At 42.1% G+C, this 21,104-nt stretch overlaps 1 protein-coding gene across 1 annotated transcript in view; it reads left to right on the plus strand.

Moving 5' to 3' along the window:
- Positions 1–19,405, plus strand: part of Trpv5 (transient receptor potential cation channel subfamily V member 5) — a 32,882-nt gene extending 13,477 nt beyond the window's left edge. Inside the window, exons 9-15 of the mRNA XM_021654135.2 lie at positions 4,861–4,947; positions 5,043–5,119; positions 5,366–5,531; positions 5,732–5,798; positions 7,432–7,700; positions 10,865–10,971; positions 11,692–19,405. Of these exons, the coding sequence (XP_021509810.1) occupies positions 4,861–4,947; positions 5,043–5,119; positions 5,366–5,531; positions 5,732–5,798; positions 7,432–7,700; positions 10,865–10,971; positions 11,692–11,989 (1,071 nt within the window). The 3' untranslated portion in view covers positions 11,990–19,405. The remainder of the gene's footprint in view (positions 1–4,860; positions 4,948–5,042; positions 5,120–5,365; positions 5,532–5,731; positions 5,799–7,431; positions 7,701–10,864; positions 10,972–11,691) is intronic.
- Positions 19,406–21,104: the final 1,699 nt, after the last annotated feature.

Here is a 21,104-nt window from a genome sequence, read left to right on the forward strand (position 1 = left end):
AAAAACCTATAAGTCTTCTTAAAAAAACAAAAAGGAATGAATTGACATAAAGCATCCCAGGACCCTGCTTTGCATTTGTGTTATGGTAGACATTCACCAGTTAATTCTAGTGGACAGGCCTGTTCAGGAAAGCCTGTTCAGGTTAGAGAATCAGAGAAATCTTCCATTAACTGGCAGGGGAGCCCTTTGTAGGTCTGTGATTTGGGGGAGAAAACTGAAAATTTGAGCTGGAATTTTCAATTTGTGCTTTTGCACTGGGGTAGTCAGTACTCCTGGCCTTTCTCTACAAGGTGCACGCCCAGCTCTTTCGACTCCCTGGTGCCTCAGGCTCTATTATGCCCTCTCCTGAGAATGTTATCCACAACAGTCAGCTCATAAAAGATGGCTTGTCAATGAGGTGTGAGTGACCAATCCCTGCAAGGGATCTGGTTATAGGCAACAATTAAATTCCAGGTTGTCACAACTCCTACAATTTCAGGCTGTTAATAATTTCTAAATTTCTAAGTCACGTGGCAATGCAGAAAATTCCAGTTATTTGTAAGAAACACTTACTTTTAGAGGAGTAGAGTGAAATGATGTTTATGTTTCAGGCAACCTTGAGCAAGGACTCTGGTATTCTTAGGAGAACCGAGTCAGGTGTCATCTTTTGCATTCGTTTGTTTCCAAATATGCTTCTCCATTTTCATTTACTGCTTTATTTCCCTCTTTCACCTTCAGCTTCCAGGGAAAGATGCTTCTCTGAAGCTCCCATGTCCCCCTTTCTTCTTCGCTTTCTTGCTAAATGAATACTTTCTCACAATGTTGTAAATTGTGAGTTAAAAGTAGAAGATGCTAATGTCCTCAGGTGCTCTAAGAGATATAGAGTGCCCAGACATTTCAGTGCTCTAGGCGAGGTCTATAATCAGCAATACTGAGAGCCCACGGGGACACATCTGAGCTAGTTGCAGAAGGGCATGAAAGGAGAATTCAGGCAGATGTTAACGACCTGAATCAGGAAGGGATGAACAAGACAGATGTGGTGGAAGAGGTTTCTTCAGGAAAGAGTACCTTCTGCTTTAAGGGCTGGTTAACAGGACCCCATAACTTAGTGTGTCTGCAGTCTACACAGAGCACAAAGACACAAGACAGACATGTCAGAGCAATGGGTTTTGTAAATATGTTAGTTAGTCTAGGCTTTACGTTTCATTCTTATGTCACAATGAACACTCTTAATTGAAAGAACACAGAAACATAATTTTAAAAATTAAACAGCAGTGCTGATGTGATGGCACACACCTCGAATTCTAGCATTCTGGAGGTAGAAGTGGAAGGATCAACCATGAATTTGAAGTCAACCTTGTCTATAAAACATGTTTCAGGCCAGCCAAGGGCTAAATGGTAAGACAGATGTCTCGAAACAGGACAACAAAACAAAAACAAACAAACAGAACTAGAAACAAATAAAACAAAATAGCAATTACATCCTGGCCTATCACTCTTTCACTCTTCCCCATTCATTTCTCATTCCAGAAGAATCAACCAGGTTTTACCTTTTTTTTTTTTCCCAAGGATCCTCTGCTTCTATCCCTGTTTGTTAAACATGTTCAGAAACTACTAATGACTTTCTACTTTGAAAAATACTTAGGGAACACTCGCTAATACCATCTGTGTTTTTATCCTGAAGGCACTGGACAGCTCAGAAAGATATAAAACAAAAGTCATGTCATAATGTTCACATTCACAAAAGATTAGTCTTGGAACTTGGAGGGAAGTGGAATACAGAGATGCAGAGTAAACACGGTGATAGACAGCCAGTACTCACCTGAAGGCATTAGGTCCTGGGAAATGAAATAAAGTGAAACATTAAAGGAACTGAGAAGCTGAACAAGCAGGAGTTGAGACTGAGTGGCTTGAACACAGTTTATCAAACACAACCTTAATTCCAAACCTTTTTTTTTTTTTCTTAAGAACCACAAATCAAGAGACCTATAAATTACATGTTTAATTTAGGCAGGACATCTTGATTGCAATCCCTAAAGGATAAAATTCTAAAACTTCAAAAGGCAAATTTATTTTTTATTTGGACCTAATTCTAGGGAGGCTTAGGATAGTTAAGAGGAATACTAATCACTTCCTGAGACATCAGAGATGTGTCATTGAAATGCAAGGTCTCTGCATTTTTAGGCACTACCATTTTCTCCTTCCTTCCTTCCTTCCTTCCTTCCTTCCTTCCTTCCTTCCTTCTTTCTTTCTTTCTTTCTTTCTTTCTTTCTTTCTTTCTTTCTTTCTTTCTTTCTTTCTTTCTTTCTTTCTTTCTTTTCTTCAAGACAGGGTGTCTTTTTTTGTAGTTTTGGCTGTCCTGGTCTTGCTTGTAGACCAGGCTGGCCTTGAACTCACTGAGCTCTGCCTTGCCTCTACTTCCCTGAGCTGGGATTACAGGTTACAGGTGTGTACTATCATACCCAGCCCTTTTTCTTAACACTGGAAAAATATTCATTTTAAACCAAAACCAGTTTTATGTCAGTATAAAATACTACAATCAAAGTCTAATGCTTTAAGTGCCTAACACACTTATTCCTATGACACATTTCACACACACACACACACACACACACACACACACACACACACACACGCATGCATGGAAAATAGATTCTTAAAAGACAAAAACCAAACTCCTTTGTTTTGGGGGTCTGCTTTTGTAGAAGACTCTCCAGCTGGGTTTAAAAGAAACCTTGGAGAAAGGGCAGCCTGGAGCTCAAGCAAAAGCTGGCAGTCTCTGGAAGCATAGCTGAGTGGTGAATTTGTGCGGAGGAATGCCTTCATATAGAGAAATATGCTGAATGGGAAAAGAAGGGCTGCTGTGGTGTGGTGGGGAGCCCCAGAAAGAGAGATTGATTACATGTTTTGCCTCCAAGTTCCCTGTTTTTCATCATGTAAGGGCATTGATGCTGTCATTGCTCCACTGGCCTCTAGAGGCACTCTAATCTTCTCAGCTCTGTGTCACCTCTGCCCTCTGAGCAGTATTGACAACCTCCTGACCCCTTTCTTTCAAAACAAGATCTCGGGTGGAGCAGGCTGGACTCAAATTTCACAGTCAAACAAGGGGCTTCAATTCCCATCCCTCCTGACTTCATCTCTTCGTCTCTGGGATTTGGCCATGGATTCCACTTCGAGGTTGCTGGGATAGCAGGCTTTTACCATCATACCTGACTCTGTTTCTCTTCTTAACTCAAACAAGAAAAGATTGACAACAGTGTCTAGACAAGACGCTCTCAACCTATGGGCGGGGATCCGTTGGGTTGCACGTCAGATGTTTACATTACAATTCATAATAGTATCAAAAGTACAGTTATGAAGTAGCAATGAAAATTTTGTGGTTGTGAGCAATCCACAACATGAACTGTATTAAAGGGTCACAGCACTAGGAAGGTTGAGAAACACTGGTATAGACCTACTTACCAAAATACAAAGTTTTCAAAAAAATTTGAAAATTTTTGTGCAGGAACAGATTCACTTGTCTACTTTTTTTTTGTATTTAAAGTTATTTATAAAGTTAATGTGTTTACTATTTATTCTTCTACTTACCTAGAGTCTAAAAGTAAATTGGCATGGATTGCAATAAGAGATAGATGCTACAAAGGCAATAAATAAAGGGATGTATTCTGTGATCTGAATTTCAGTAGAGAAGAAAGTGAGTTCATAGAGTTGCCAGGGCTGAGCACAAAATAAGAAAGAAAACAAATAACCAGAAAACAAGAAACTATGGTGCAACCCCAAAGCTACTTTAATTTCCTGGGCTTAGATGTATAATTCCATGATGAAATTATCTGTCTATAATTTTTTTTCCAGAAGTGGTCCAAAAACTTCCTTGTATTTTCAAGTGGGGTCATGACTTCTAACTAGGTAAGGGTCTTAAATGAAGAATGACATCATCACATCTGCATGATGTTGAAGTAGGATATCCTTTATCCCACCTTGACCCCAGAATTGTCTGGACTTCTCAGAAAAATCAGAGCCCTTTCAGAAAACTAAAATCCATATCTAGGCCTATTTCTACCCTATTCTGTACTGCCAAATCATAGTAAGACTACAATGAATATTTTATGGCCTTTTGTGGTTTAAAGTATTACCTGCTGTTATCTTTACACTATTTCCAGGAGGTGAGCATTAAAGTTTTTATCTTAAATGATAACCCTTAAGTTTAGACATCTTCAATGCTTCAAAGTCACATTAGAGCTAGTAAGTGTGGGGTCCATACAGGCCCCTGAATTCTGAGATATGCTTAAAAATGAGTGGGAGCCACAATGAGATTAGAGCAGAGATTGAAGCAGTTGGATTCTTTCCATGGCAGAAACTCTCATCACCATCTCCTAAGCTCTTTAATTCACTTGGCATGCTCTCTTGTTTTGTTTGTCTTATTTTCTTACTTAATTAGACAAGGTTTCACTATGTATCCCAAGCTGGCCTTGCATTTGTGCTCTGCTGTTCTCTCTCATTCTCATTCTCTTGAATGCTGGAATTACAGGCATGTAGCACTGGGCCCAGTAAGTCATGTGGTCATTTTTTGCCGGTTGGAAATGTGATCTAATCTGCTCAGTATATGTAGGGAACTAACTTATTACTTACAACATATATGAAGGAGATAGCATTGCCACAGAGTAGATCCACTCAATACCTTATAAGAAAACCTTGGATGTGTCACTCATGTCCTAGTCACAGTATAGCCAGAATGGAGGTTATAATGGGGGGGGGAGGGTGCTGGTTGTAAGAAGAAGGACTTCTTGTTTTGGAGACATCTTGATAGCTTTAGACAATAGGCAACAAAGGCTACAACTCTTCACATAAAGAGGTAGTTCTTGTTCTGATTTCCTTCCACAGGAAGCATATGTGACTTACCAGGATAACATCCGGCTGGTAGGAGAGCTGGTGACAGTCATTGGGGCTGTGGTTATTCTACTCCTAGAGGTGAGGAGCAGGGGAGTATGGGATAAAGCAATTTACCTAGATACCATATTGAATTGTAGTATACATTATCATTTTGCTTTATCGTCTTTACCTAGATCCCAGACATCTTCAGAGTTGGTGCCTCTCGCTACTTTGGACAGACAGTTCTCGGGGGCCCATTCCATGTAATCATGTGAGTGTCTTCCTTCAGGCCCTGATTTCTTTCACTAGAGTTTTCTAGATCTTCAGTTCACTTGCTGAAACCTAGATATCAGGTAACACTCCCTGGATTTCTGCACAATGGATTTGTATGTGTGTTTCAGCTGTTAAGACTTAGCCTGAATGTGTGAGCGCCAGCCAAGTCACCATCATGCTGTAGTAGATCCAGAATATTCTCAGCTCATACCTCATGCCTTTTTGCTTTCTGCTCTCACTCCAGCATCACCTATGCCTCCCTTGTGCTGGTGACCATGGTGATGAGGCTTACCAGTGTGAATGGGGAGGTGGTGCCCATATCCATGGCCCTGGTACTGGGCTGGTGTAGTGTCATGTACTTCGCTCGAGGATTCCAGATGCTGGGCCCCTTCACAATCATGATTCAGAAGGTCAGTGCTTTCCCAAACCTCCCTCTGATTTGGAAACAGGACCTTCACAGATAGAAGAGTAGCGTTAGCTGCAAAGAGAAAGTGCTGTTCAGAGCAGAGCTGGAGGCATCATGGAACGTTTAGAGCTGTTAGCAGCAGCTGCCCAGAGACAGTGGAGGAAAAGTCATCCTGTCCTTCTTCCTCTTCTTTGTTTCCTGTAGATGATTTTTGGAGACTTACTGCGCTTCTGCTGGCTGATGGCTATGGTCATCTTGGGATTTTCCTCAGGTAACAGCACTCATTCTAGACTGTTAGAATCAGATCTTCAGGAAGTAGACTCTGTTCTCAGTTCTCGCTTTCACTTAATTTCATTGTTGTCATTTCCTATTAGAAAGTACATCTAACACCACACCCCTATCCATAGAAAGGGACTACCCAGGTTGGCCTGGAAGGCTCATGAGCTCTGAGCTAGCAAGATTCATGTCAGCTAACTGTGCTGCAAATCCCTTAAAGAAATATTGCAGAAAGAGAGACATAAACCACTGAATAGTTGTGACTCTTTTAAGCTCTGGGCAAATAGGGACAATGCCATGTTGCACTCTGTCATATTCACAGTTCAGAAGAATAAATAAAAAGTATGCAATACGACAGTGTCCTCTTTCTATGTGTAGTCATTTAAAATATTGATAAAAAGAAAAGACTGTAAAAAGGAGATACAGATTAAGAGTTTGGAAAGCCTGAGACATGGCAGAGTCCAAACTGAGAGGAGTCCAGAAAATGAGAGACTCAGAGAATGGGGATAACTAGGTGCAGTGGGGAGTGAAAAGCAGCAGAGAAAGTCCAGGAGAGGAAGAAAAAGCCAGCAGAGAGAACAGAGCATAGAGTAAATGAGAGTTCATATCATAGGAAGAAGACTCAGGTCTGATTCATGAAAACCCTACAATTTTAACACAGTCTTTCATGTCTGTAACTGATCACCCATTAGAGATGAGGGTGCACAAAGAAAGAGATCTCTGAGAACCCTGTTCCCATAGTTACCAAATTCTGTTACTATCTCTAGAGACTACTCTGTTCAATGAGGTTTCCCACAAAATGTTAGATTTTAAAAATGAACTAAGGCCTTAAGTGTGAAAGAATCAAACAGGCTGTCTGGAGCATTCTATCCTGTGAGGCCTGCTGTAAATTGTCTTCCTTCTCCTTACCGCAAATTTACTTACCCACATACAGACTCCAATTAGGAGAACAGTGAGAGTTGTTTCCTAAAGATGCCCTGTACTGCTAATCCCCTAAATGATCACTGCTTGTACATTCACTGAGCTTGTGATTTCACTTAAGGAAACACATAGTTCATACAGACTCTTTACATGATCTTGGGATCACCTTGCCACATTTTCAGTATCCCATACAGAGAGAAGCAAAAGGTCTAGTGCTGTTTTAAGGATCCAGTATAACCTGCCATGTGGTAGGCTGCACACCAGTCAGAGATAACTTTTCTGTGAAGGTCAAAGCTCGCCCAGCAAGTTCTAAAATGGGTAGTTATCTAGAGGTCTTGAAGATTAAAGGGTGCTCTTTCAGCCTTATCTTTTAGCTCTATTCTTCAAAATCATTCAAGATTCAGTACATTCTCTTATGACTTATCTTTTAAATATTTGGTTTTCCAAAAGGTCATCACCTGTTATACAACTTAATATACATATCCATACCCATATAATTGTTTTTGGTAAATGGCTGAGCATTATCATGACCCATACTACTGAATTTAGTCAGGATTCTTGGGTTTAGCCAGCTCTAAGATAACTTTATTGTGAATGCATAGTACTGTGTACACGTGCATGAACTGAGGGAGGTAAACTGAGGGTAACCAAGTCCATACTTATCATGACAATTTCATTTCCCATCTGCACCTTCCCGGACGGAGCAGCCTTCTATATCATTTTCCAGACGGAGGACCCAGATAATCTGGGGGAATTCTCTGACTACCCCACAGCAATGTTTAGCACCTTCGAGCTTTTCCTCACCAACATTGACGGCCCAGCCAATTACAGTGTGGATCTGCCCTTCATGTACAGCCTCACCTATTCTGCTTTTGCCATCATTGCCACACTACTCATGCTCAACCTGTTCATTGCCATGATGGGTGATACTCACTGGCGAGTGGCCCAGGAGAGGGATGAGCTCTGGAGAGCACAGGTAAGTTCACTGCTGTTGGCCTTGCAAAGAGGCATGAACTGGAATGAAACATTACAGTAGGATGTGTTTATTGTGGACCACTTTTAGTAGATTAACAGAATTATCCCAAGAGGCTATTGCTTCAGTTACATTTACATCAACCTGAAGTATGTGTGGGTGGGTGGAGGGGACAGAAGCATGATAGAATAGAGGATCTAAACATGGAGTTGGGCTATTTATCACAGGTAAAAAGTGGATCCAGTAGTCTGAATCCACAGGGAACAAGAATGTTTTGTTCTTGTGTAATGTAGCTCTTACATATAGACCTTCTCTTCTGTTAGATTCTATATAAGTTTCTATTATATCTTTTCTTTGTATCACAATAAGCTAATCAAATACTATAGTTAGGAGCTATGTTCCAAATATTGCAAAGAAGTAATTGAGCTGCTTCTTGGTATAATTATATATTGGTATGAAAATCATTCAGCTTATTCTTTAGTCTAATTATGACCTTATTATCTTGTGTATTTGAGTAAGGTTTCAGAGAATAAGAGTTTTCCATAATGTGAAAAGTTTATTATTAGAAGCATTCATATTACAGTGAACAAAAACCTATCTTGCTATAATTCTGTTCTTCAACCTCAGATTTTTTTCCCTCTCTGTAGCAGAGAGCACATATCCTTCTACATGAGTTTCATATAAACATTTGACTATGATCATTGTTTATCCTCCAGATAATTATATAGTGGGCAATGGTCCTCAAAAGCCTGTCATATGTAGTGAAGTTTAGGATCTGGGACACAAAACCTAACTATCACAGGCATTCTCAGTGCTCCAGTTGAAGGGCCAATGTATAGGAAATACAGACCCCAAGAAAATAGCTTCACAGGAGGCTGAATACTCAAAGAAATAAAAATGCTACAGAGCAGTACATTGTGCTAAGAAGAGATCTAACTGAGGAATTTAAGTAGAAAGCTAGGAAATGCTTTTATCAAGAGAGGAATGTTTATAACAGATGCTAAACATGGGTAAGACTAGCTAGCTCAGATTAGGGTTTATATTAATGAAAGTGCATGATCCCAAAGAGAAACAAACCAAACCCAAACAACTTTTTTGTAGAGGTGGGGTGGATGAGCTGATCCTTATAACCAGGAAGTTTAGAAAATCAAACTAGATTTAGATATACATCAGTCCCTACCTTACACATCCTATCAGTTTCCCTGTTCTGCCTGTTCTGCCTGACTCTCTTTTCTCAGGTAAATCAGCCCCATAAGATTGACAAAATAACATCTAAGAAGCTGTGGGCATCTAAGAGAATGGGGCTAAGGTACAGTTCTTTGCACAAGTCTAATGGTCCCATTCAAGTTTCATTGAAGACTCAAGTTCCATTCAAGACTCTTGTGACATTGAACAATAATACAGGCTTTAAAAGAATGCCTTTAGGCTGGAGATGCTGCTGAATAGTAGTGTGCTTGCCTAGCATGTCCAAGTTGGAAGCTGGATTCCCAACATCTCAAAAAATAAAATTAAAAGCATATTTGACCCAAGACAGTTCATTCTAAGTTCCATGGGATTGTGACAAAGTTTAGATGGAAGATTTATTTTTGAATTGAAGATGAGGTCACTGGCGGAACAGTGGAGGCAGCAACAGCAGTAAGATGAGGTGGCCTCTTCTCCAGTCTGTTAGAAGAACAGACTGACTGTGCAGCCCCACCTATTCTAACTGGTTGTCTGAAAGTGGTTAAGTGATAATCTATATGAAGAGGGTAGGCTCCATTGGGTCAGGGGGAGGCTAAATGAAGGAGAACAGTGCATACTCATTTTAGAGAAAAGAAGAAAATCTACCCAGGAGGAGAGAGTAACATGATTGAAATCCTGAGGTAAGAGAGAAGCTGATACAACTAAGGGACCAAGAGAAGGAACAACAAGAAGGAAAAGTAGAGGCATGTATTACAGAGAGTTGCCTATTTTAGGGATTGACAGCTCCTTGCATCCTTCTCACCCTTATCCACCTGGACTGTACACTATGCTCATAATCCTCCTTTTAAATTTTTTTATTTATTAAAATTTATTCATTTATTATCCCAGCTGTAGCTCCCTCCCTCATCCCTTCCCAACCCCGCCTTCCCTCCTTCTTCTCATCCCATGTCCCTTCCTTAGTCCTCTTATAGGGGAGGTCCTCCTCCCCTTCCATCTCACCCTAACCTAGTAGGTTTCATCAGGACTGTCTGCATTGTCTTCCTCTGTGGCCTAGTAAAGCTGCCCCTCCTCCCCCCTTAGGGGAGATGATCAAAGAGCTCATAATCCTCTTAATGCTAGACTAGTTCCTGGTTTGGTGGGCTCAGTAAAGTCCCAGAAGAGGCTTTTTCTTATTATGGAAGAAATACTACTTACAGCTAATCACATGCAAAATGGGGTCAGTTTTTGACCAGATATACAACTGGCCCACTCTAAGTTCACCATCACTATAACCCTTGGATTTTTGTCACATGAATGAGCTTTACTCCTCAAGCATAAGGATAATACTTTACATTTTGTTCTGTTACTTTTTGTGTTGTTGGCTTTAGCGTAACATTCCGATTTGGTGAAACCATTTTCTATTGCTTTTGTCATCATACAGATTATGTATACCTCCCAGTTCTGTGTCATAGGCACATTTGATAAGCTTGATGTCTGTTTCATCCAGCTAATTAATGAGATCAGGACAAAGGACAAAGCATGGGACATACTACTGGAAATGTCCTTGCCAAGTACACAGACATTAATCAAACCTTTCCCTTTTGAAGATATGGATTATTAATTTGTTAGGAAGTCCCTGAACTGGAGCTGCCCTGTTTCGCTCCTGACATCATACAGATCCTATTTAATATTTTTATTTAAGTCAATGTCATTGGTCTGTGGCTTTCCTATGGTGGGGGAGGGGATGAAATCACATTAGTTTGGAATGACTCACTCTCTGAATGTATGAATAATAATGTAAAGCTCATTCTTGTTAAAAACAAAAACATCTTCTATTCTGTGTTACTGAGATAGCCAGGTTAGCATGGTTCCGGGACAAGCTCTGATATAGATGAGCAGTGGTCCTTACCATTGGCCTCCATGGTCTTCCTTAAGCAAGCTGGTTTTTGTTTCCTTTGTTGGTAGCCTGGTGTCTCTCTGTCCCTCATGGCTCTTTCTCCTTCCAGGTTGTGGCCACCACAGTGATGCTGGAAAGGAAGATGCCTCGTTTTCTGTGGCCTCGCTCTGGTATCTGTGGCTGCGAGTATGGCTTGGGGAACCGCTGGTTCTTAAGGTATGTGACAGTGTGTATGTGAAACCTGCAGATGGAGTTTCTGAGAGTGAGAGCAACCAGGAAATGTCGTGGGATTGCAATACTGCAGAGTTGGGAGAGAGAGGGAGGTAAAGTGTCAGTGGGGGGGGTTAGAAAACAATAGCAAGCTGTGTTTACTACAGGGCAGTGGTGTGTGAAACAGTAGGAGTACAGACATGTAAGTGCTCAGGTGTGGATATGGGCTGTCCCATTTGTTTCACTGGTGTTTACTCATGTTATTTCCTTATCCTCATTTTCACTATGCTTTGGACATGACTCTGCCTTCTTACATAACAGATAACCCTTATCCCCTGTCTGGCTCTCCTCACCCCAACATCTTGAATTAGATACTGTAAACCTCAGGACACTCAAATCTCTTTTCTTTTTCTTTCTTTCTTTCTTTCTTTCTTTCTTTCTTTCTTTCTTTCTTTCTTTCTTTCTTTCTTTTTTGACATGTTGCCACGTATAGCTCAGCCCATATCCCATTACTCTCCAGAGCTGACTTCCTCACTTCTCCCACCTCATTCTCAGGTTAGCTTTCACTCCTTTCTCTTTTGCCCCTTCCATCCTAGATGCTCTTCTTGCTTCCGTTCTGGTCTCTCCTTTTATTTTCTAGTATCTCTTTTCTTGCACATGTCCCTCTGCTTCGTTCTATGACCCATCTTCACCAACCTCTAGTGATTTCTTTCTGTTTTCTTCCAGGGTTGAGCACCACCATGACCAGAATCCTTATCGAGTACTTCGCTATGTGGAAGCTTTCAAACCTTCAGACAAGGAGGAGGTGCAGGAGCAGCTCTCTGAGAAACAGCCTTCTGGGACTGAGATTGGAACTTTAACTAGAGGCTCAGTGGTCCCCCAAACACCTTCTTTGTCTAGGACTACATCCCTAAGCAGCAATAGTCACCGTGGCTGGGAAATTCTTCGTCGAAACACCCTGGGACATTTGAATCTTGGACTAGACCTTGGTGAGGGGGATGGAGAAGAGTTCTACCAATTCTAAAGAGGATCCTGTTACTGTAGACCTAGCCTGAGGTGGGTGTGGAAGAACGAACGGTTATGGAGAGGAAAGGGATAGGGAGAAGAGAGCTGCTTCTGCAAGAATCTGACTTGTATGGTTGAGAATTGTGGGAGGATATACAAAGAATATCCTCTGAGGAACAATATTTAACCCTTCACATTGCAGCATTTGTGAAGATGAGCTGTGGCCATCCACTGCTGTACACATCTCATGGGTTCCTCCAAGGCTTCTATCTTGAAAACTTGGCAACTGAGGAGATGAGATGGGTTCTAACTGATCCATTTGATTGACATCTGTGCTTATGTCTTGAACAGAATACACAAAGAAGTAAGCCACAAGACTTGCCTGGTTCCATAATGCTTAATGTGGAATCATGATGACATCAAAGTCCTTCCTAATTCCTTTCTGTTTTGGGGAGTTGCTTCCCAACTAGTAACCAAATCCACTGTAGAAAGCTATAAGAGGAAAAGCTCCCATATTCTGTTTCTCTTCCTTTTTCTCTTATGTCAAAACTATATATAGCATAAAATTTATCATTTCAACTATTTTCAGTATAAAGCACAGTCAGACTATTGTATAACCACCACTACTATTCAATTATAAAAGTTTTTCATCTTCAGACACTGATACTCCTATTCACTGAAAAATAACTCTCCGCTATTCCTTCTCTTTACTCCTCAATAATCATTATTTTACTTCCTGTATAGGAATTTATTATAGGTGCTTTAGTTAAGTGGGATCGTATAAGTCCAGTTTCATTGTGCTTGCCTTGTTTTGTTTAGTATAATAGTGTTAAGGTGGTTTTTTTTTTTTCTATTCTGTAAAGGTATCAGAATTTCATTTCTTTTTAAGACTTAGTAGACACACACCTTACTTCATTCACCCATGTCTGCCAATGGGTGTTTATAGGTTTCTTATCTTCTGGTTATTGTGAATGTTGCTACTATGAAGAGAGTATGCGTGTCTGTAATTATCTTTGTTTTTAATTCTAAGGTATTGGGGGAATTTATATGCCTAGAAATTGAACTGATGGATCACATGACAACTCCATGTTTTATTCTTTAAACTGCCATACTGTTTCTCATAGTGGCTTTCAGCATTTTATTGCTCCTGCTAGCAGGTGTAAAATGCCATCGCATTGTAGTTTTGATTTCCCTTTCCCTAAAGACTGGGGATATTGAGTCTCTTTTCATGCTCTTATTTATGGAGCAGTTTTTATCACTGCACTGCCTTCTAATTTTCAGAGGCTCAGAGTCTGAGGTATTTGCATCTCACTAGTATCCTGGTGTGTTTTATGAGTGTCTTCCTTTGTTTGAATGGCCCAAACATTTCTTCTATAGTACCTTCTCTCTTCTATTCCTTAACTACTCCTTTGCAAGTAATCATCCTTGATCCTGAAAACACAGGCTCCCGTTTTATCTTGAGGCTGCCATGATCCACAACCTTCTCACTTCACTTTTACACTAGATTGTGAAGTAAACAGTAGTAATCTAGATCTGGCCATTCCTATGTAGAGTGGAACTTGGGACCAAGTATCAAGAGCATCCATTACAGATGTTCATGTATTGACTCTTTGTCTCCAATCCTTATGCCTCATCTCAGTCAAACCATCATCTCAGTTAGAAAGAAAAAAGTGCTGTTGCTGTTGGAATAGTAAAAATAAATAAGTAAAATTTGGGAAATTTCAGACAGGTCCATTCTAATACATATATTCAAAGCTGTATTCCAGCAATGAATTATCACAAAAAATGCTCAGACACTTTTGGTGGTATGGAACTTAATAAGGCCGAGTCATGACTAAGTTGTATTCTCTTTCATAGTAGAAGCACTTCCATCTTATGTGTAATTAAACTTCATCTGTGTTCTAGACTGTCCCAGGTCCAGCTCCTTCTGCATTTTCAGACACTAGTGATGTGGTCATCACTGTGTCTTCTGACCCTTCCCATTTGTGTCATCTGTAACCTTTACTTTTTCCACCAACTCTGACATCAAGTACGTTGTATTATTACACGTCTTCAAATCCACCTTTCCTTTTGACAGCTGCCCTATTGTTTTTACTCCCTGTTCAAAGCCAAACTTCTTAAGAGTCTATTCCACTATCTACGGGCTTTTTTGTTCACTGAAGTATACTAGTCTCTGTGTGTATGCACATATGAAAGAGAGAAAAAACAAGGGGGAAGCAGAAAGAAGGGACAGTAGGAACAGGGGATTTAAGGGAAAAGGGAAGAGGAAAAAAAGAAAGATGAGAGATATGTCAGGGGAGCCCCCCATAGTGGGTCTCTGGGTGTGACTTTTGGAAGCTACCCATGAGTGATGCCCTCTGTGAGAAGCATTTGGGTGAGCTACTAGTTTCTGAAGTCTATCCTCAATAGCTCCAGAGAAGGAGAGAAAATCCAGAGTGCTGAAGGGTTAAAACAGGGAGCAGATGGTTATGTGTTGCCTGCTTCATGGGCTAGAGATAAAAATGGAAGGGGATGGGGTAAAGAAGAGAGTAAGAGGAACTGGGTTGATCTTGCCTGGGGAACTGTCCCAGTAAGGTTTCCATAGCCCTCTGCAGCCCTGCCCCCTTCCAAGCTTCTTCTGAAGAGAATGTAGAAAATGCTTGCTTCTGCATGCCTCACAAGCCAGAGGCAGGGGAGGGATGGGGATGTTTTGTTCGTACAGGTGTCACAGAACTTAAAAGAAAAAAAAGATATTTTTTCTCAGATGTTTACACAGTATGTTACTGACTTGACATGAGTCTGGTGAGGAGGGTGCGCTGCACCTGAAAAATGGCTCTGTCTTCACTCTTGAGAGAAAAGGCCAGAGATCAGTTTATCTCCAGTGGGGTTGGTATACTCAAAGAAATTCAAGATAGAATATGAGGGACTAGACCTGCAGGAGTTTGGCATCACTCTGAAAAGCTCAGAGAACATTGTGGTGTGGGGTCATGAATTATTTACCTCTCTGTCCAAGGCATACTTGTTTCTTATGGGTTAGTGGAGAAATGGTGAAAAGCCATCCAAGGAAAAAAACTATTGACCAGGTGATATGTAGAGTCACCCAGTGGAAGAGCTTAGGCTGTGTGGTCCCCTCTCTGTGCTTGGCAAAGCAGTCCGGCAGGAGCCACCTGGGGAAGGGCTGGACTCACCTTCTTAACTCTGCTTGTAGGTCTTCTTTGTCATCCCAGGATTGAAGAGGTGGCAATTAGAGCCAATTGAGCCTGCGGGCGTGGAGGCTTATGCAAGGATGAGCTGCAGCTGGAAATAGAATGTGAGTCCTTTTCTACCCAAGCATTGACAGGTAGAAGGTTTCTGCTTAGTGATTCCTTAGGAGAAATATTTTTCAATCAAATTGCCCTTCCTTCTCTGCCTTCTGGACCCAAAGTCCTGACGCTTAACAATGAAGTCAACTATGGAGCTGGCAATGCTTTCATCACAACATCATGACCCCTTCTCCGAGTTCCACTGTGGATTTCTGGCCAGTGACCACCTTAGGTCCTAGTCATATCTAAGGCCATCTCGGTTGCAGTTGCTTCCTTTCTTGTTCCTATGAAATGAGTCCTCTGTAGAGCTGAGTCTTTCAGGAATAATATACTCAGAAATAGACTTACTTCCAAACCCCATATCTGCTAATGGGATTAACTGAAGGAACTTGGATAGAAGTCGGTGATTATCTTGATTTCTGACTTGTCTACCTGGCAGAGTTGAGATGACAAAATAGTATCATGCATGTGAAAGCGTGCAGACGAAGATTTTATGATGCAAGGAGGCATTGCAATGTCTTGGCCTGTGCCTGGCTCTGTCTAGTCTCATTCCCTCTGTTTTGTTTTGTTTTTCCCAGCTCCCAGTTGTTCCTGAATTCAAGGCTATAAAGGAAAAGGAATAAGAATGAGAATGAAATATCAAAGAAATATCAGGAAAATGTTCATGGCTCTGTCCCTCTAAGCTTTTCTTAAGACCTAGGGTCAAAAAATATAACTCCTATAGATAATTATCTCCTCTTTCAAGGGACTCCTTAGACACAGGTCCTCTCCTAGACCCTCATTTTTACCACTCCCCTGCCCATAAAAAACAATTTCAGAGAAGGTAGCTGCAAAGGAGGGCTACGACTAATTATACTTCTTTTCCTCTCGCAGAACTCTCCTCATTTCTTCTCCTTACACGGACAAAATTGGGTCCTTAAACCACAGTCCCACATGTCAAGGATCACGTCTTAGCACTAGGTCATAGGTCCCTAGGATGGGGTAGCTCACATCGGAAAAGGTGGCAGTAGCTAGAGACACAGGTGCCTTTGCTCCATGCACCCCGCCCTCCTCTTCCCAACTGCTGCGCCCTGCTCACATCCAAGACAATAAATCTTTCAGAAGCAGATGGCCAGACACTTCTTTGTATGTGAACTGTGGACTGACCAGCATCTCCAACTCCCATGGATTCCTCTTCTCATTAGTTCCTGCCACATTCTGGTCTCTTTCTTCCCCACTGACCTAACCTTACCTTGGAAAGTAAATACACACACTAAATGATTTTTAAGTCCCTTGGCACAGTTTGTTTTTCACAAACCATAGTTCAACTCTATGCCAAGTGCACTAGTGGGAAGAAAGAAGCATACAGTGTGGTTTACCCCCCCCTTTTTTTTCCGGGATCTCAAAGTGGAGGAAACAGGAAAATGAAGGAAAGCTGTTCATGTTGTCGGTAGCTGTGCATTATGAGAAGAAGAGAGGTGGGACACACAGTCTGGAGTGTTGAATCTGGTTGCAAGGTGTGCAAAGGAGATAATACAGCATTTGGACTGCATTTCGGTGGATGAGCTGGTGCTTAAAGGGTAGACCACTTGGAGAGGTGGTTCTCAATCTGTGGGTCGCTACCTCTTTGGGGGGACTGAATAACCCCTTCACAGGGTTCCCCTAAGGTCATCAAAAGCACAGATATTTACATTACAATGTATTACAGCAGAAAAAGTACAGTTTTAAAGTAGGGATGATCTGGTAGAAAAGCCTATCAGGGAAATAACATACTTATTTAAGCCAAGTATTTCTTCTGTGCCTGCAATTGTGCTTGATTGTTATATTTAAACAGTCCTCAGGATGAATGAGGGAAGATATATGCAGTGAGTGTTACAGAAACTTACTTGTATAGGTGGTAACAGCCTAAGTTTAGACCTGTTCTCCCCGGAAACAGAACGGTGAGTTTGTTCATGGGAGTTAACATGGTCTCCAAAAGGGCTCTAGTACAGAAGATTGCTTCTGAGGGATAAGGGATAAAAACAAGTTATTTATTACTGTACATTTAAAAGGGGCCAGGTGCCCTGTACACCTGTCTCATCTAATTCCCATAAGGCTATAAGTTAGCTCACTATACTCATTCACAAACAGGTATTGAAGGGGCAGAGAAAGGTGAGTTTCTTGCCAAAGGTGAGATGACTATTACTGTGCTCATTTTGTGGACAAGGAAGTTGAGTCTCAGACAGGTGGACTATTTGCCCAAGATCACCCAACCAGAAATTAGCTGAATCTGACTTTACACTCAAATATATCTGGCCTCAAAGCCAGTGCTTTGATTATAAGACAGGCAGCCTGAGAAGAGACAGCTCTGACGTCTGTCAGAAAGCTATCTCTTGAAATCATCAGTTTCAAGTACTTCCATCCAAGCAAAGGTGATAACGCAAGAGGCTTGCATTCCTACTGCACTTTATAGTTTATAAAATCTTTTCATGTCCATTATCACCTTTAATCCCAACAACAGCCCTATAAAGTTCACAGGGCAGGACGAATGTAAAGACAAGGAAGTCAATTCTCAGGCTGTCCAGTTGAGGTCATAGGCCTGAACAGATCAGAGCAAGAAGATAATCCAGGGCTTATGGACTCCTGGAAAGACTTATCTCCCTTGTCAATATGGACAGGTGGACATCCAACCCAGGCATATGGGACACTACCTTCTCCAAAAATTCTAAAACCCAGGGACACTTTGAAGGTATACTAAGATCAGGGGTACTTCTCACAAGAATGTGCTTCAGTAGCATGCCCTCCGTAATGGGCAGATGACCTTGGTGACAAACCCACGCACCGGTGATTTCAATATTAGCTCTCACTGATAGTGCTATTTTCTGGTGGTTTCCCTGTATATGCCCATGTACAAGGGCATATGGCCCAACCCAGACAGTGAAAGACTTCTCAGACCTTGTGACCCCTTGGAGAAAGAAAGGAAGGAAGCAAACGAAAGCAAATGGGAGCCAAGTGTGACAGTTGTCCCCATGGCAGCATGAGGCTCTGTGATAATGTGATGGCAGTGAGGACAGGTCCCTTTCAAGAGCTCATTGCATACTCCACTTGATGCCCAGCTATGGCATGTTCTGTTCCTAGCCCCTATAGCACCATGCATGCTTCGTTACACCTGTGCTGAGTAAGTACAGGGGACATGTCCAGCCATCCATAGCCAAGTGTATATAGAGATGTATACATGGGACAGTTCCTTGTCCCTTGTCCTGGAATTGTGCCTGGTGGCAGGGAGGAGACAGGCAGGAGTTGCAGAATAACTAAGGTCTCCCTCCTCATGCACCCAGCCTTCTCACTATTTCCTGTTATTTTAGTGACTGACCAGGGACCTCACATTATCTGCCCAGGTAGCCCCAGAATTGCCCAACAGCCACCTAGAGAATGTGCTGTTTGGCTTCAGGCCCTGCCTTGTTCTTAGCTGGGTCACCTTTTCTTGGCCCCCTGGTTGATGCCTTTTCACTTTCCTTTCAGTCTCCAACCACACCCTGCTCAGGTATCTACCCTAGAATCTCTCCAGGCCCTTGTGCCCCAGCTTGGCGATAACTTGCAGTTTGGAACATGCTGACAGTGAACCTCCAGATTCCTTTTCATCACAGGTAGAGCTGCAATCCCTCACTAATGAGACTTGCATCTTGATTCCAGAGCTCAAAATCTTCCCCCAGCCTCAGAACTGCTTTCCCTGCTTCACACATTTCCTCCTTCTCTGTGTTGTCTTTTCCCTATCCATCCATGCCTTTGCCTCAGACCTCTTAGACCAGTATCATTGAGAAGAAGGAAGAGAAGGAGGAGGAAGAGGAGGAGGAGGAGGAGGAAGAAGAAGAGAAATTCCTTTTCACAGTTTTACACTTTCTATACACATTAAACAATCACCCCCACTCTTTAACAAGTCTGGCATTTTGCTTTGTTTTATGACGGAGGTGATGGGGTATTTAGGTGAGTACTTGTGTTGAATAAATAGAATTTGAAAGAGTTCTTATCACCGGCTGCCCTTTCACTGAGTTTGTTAGGGTGGAGAAAGAAAAAGAATAAGTGCAGGTGGGAACAAATCAGAGAAGGATTAGTGATAAAATGTGCTTCTGAAAGGCTGTGTTAGAAACAAATAAACACTTTTCAAAGGGGGGTGGTGGATTTGAGCAGCCACAATGAAATTTTGGACCATCCCCCCGAGCCATAGGTTCATGGTACCACATTTACCTCTCCAAACCATTGACTGAGTGAACAGGAAATTCATAGAGGGTAGAAACAGATGGTGGATTCGAACCTGGAATTCAGAGACACTGCCTTGGAACAGGGAGCCAGCTTACTCTTGTTTGAGCAGAAGAGCTGCACACCTTGTTTCCTCCCTATGTTGCTTTAAGGGAATTCTAGGTTGGAAATCTTCATCCCCTTCTCGCCCAGAGCTAGACGCTGATGAGAAGCTCGTCTGCCCTGATTCACCCTGTTGCCTTCTCTTTTTCCTTCCTACCTGGTCGAGCACCTGCCAGCGTTATTTATACACTAACATCTAGACTTGACCAAAGGTGAGGAGCATTTCTAAGAATGTGCTCCAAGTAAGACTGAGTTCATGTCTGCGCAGGGAAGTTGAAGGAGGCGGCCTAAGAGGACAGAGAATAGACTGAGGAAGAGGGGCCCTTAAAACATGGAGTCTTTAGTTTTACGTATTAGGAACCCATACGGTCTGTGACTAGTAAAAGCCAGCCTGTGAGTTCTCACAGTATCAGACCTGGAATGCAGCTGCCACAACTAAAAATCAAGCACTCTCTCTGCCTTTCTCTTCTAGCAAGCCAACCCACCTTAGCCCAGTCAGCAGAGCTTGGCAGAGCTAACTGGCTTGAAGGTCTGTGCTCAGTTCTCCAGTCGATCTCCTGCTTGATTCTGCAGACAACAATACAGGAACAGAGAGTGAAGTTAAGAAGATTGAGGTCCAGTTTTGGAAGGTAGATGACCTCATGGTTGGTGGGGAAGAAAGACAAAGAAGGAAGCAGCAGCACGAAAAACAGGTCTGGGGAAAACAAGGCCAATGGGACCAGTGGCTCACCCAGGGGCAGGCTGTGGACTTTGACACCTTCTTTCCCACATCATATCTCCAGGGGGCCCCTTCTGGGGCCTAACCCACATCTAGCCTGGTACTGAGTGAGTGAGGTCAGAGCTTGTGGGGTCCCTGGGATTCATGAGTTTCCACTAAAGTAACAAAGTTCTCTCACAAACCCGTAAGACCCATCACCAAGTTCTTGAAAAACAAAACAAAACAAAACAAAACAAAACAAAAACAGAGCTCATATCCTCCCCTGATATCTTCTGGGTGGGGAACTGGGGAACGAGTCAGACTCATCATAGGGCAAAGCAGGTACCACCATCAGCATGAGTGTTCTCAAGGTGAAACTAGTCTACAGTCTATGGCCATTGCACCCAGAGCACACCCAATCTCATCAAGGTGGAGCCAAACCATCTTCCCCTGGGAACGTGGGTAGGAAGGTGGCAGAGTCCGATCGAGCAATTCAATGCAGGTAAGAGGACAAGAGGAGAACAGATATTCCTGTTCACTCTGGGTGAGTCCTATGGAGTATAGGGCAATGTGGACTTTGAAACGCATGAACTACTTGGAGAAAATCAGAAAACGGACTTGTGCACTGACATAGACCCCCTGCCTTAAAGAAACCTAAATGAAAAGAAACAAACCAAAAGCATTGTTACAACACACCGATCCATTTGGGGCATGAAAGTTGCATCGATTACTGTCAACAAACGTACACACTGATGCCTCAGAAAGTAGAAGTAGCTTTCCGGTACTGCTTAGCAGAGCCTCTGCCTTCCCAGTGGCCAGCAGCCATCACCTTGGGCTTT

Source organism: Meriones unguiculatus, chromosome 3 (assembly GCF_030254825.1).
Source record: "Meriones unguiculatus strain TT.TT164.6M chromosome 3, Bangor_MerUng_6.1, whole genome shotgun sequence".
Classification (NCBI taxonomy): Eukaryota; Metazoa; Chordata; class Mammalia; order Rodentia; family Muridae; genus Meriones; species Meriones unguiculatus.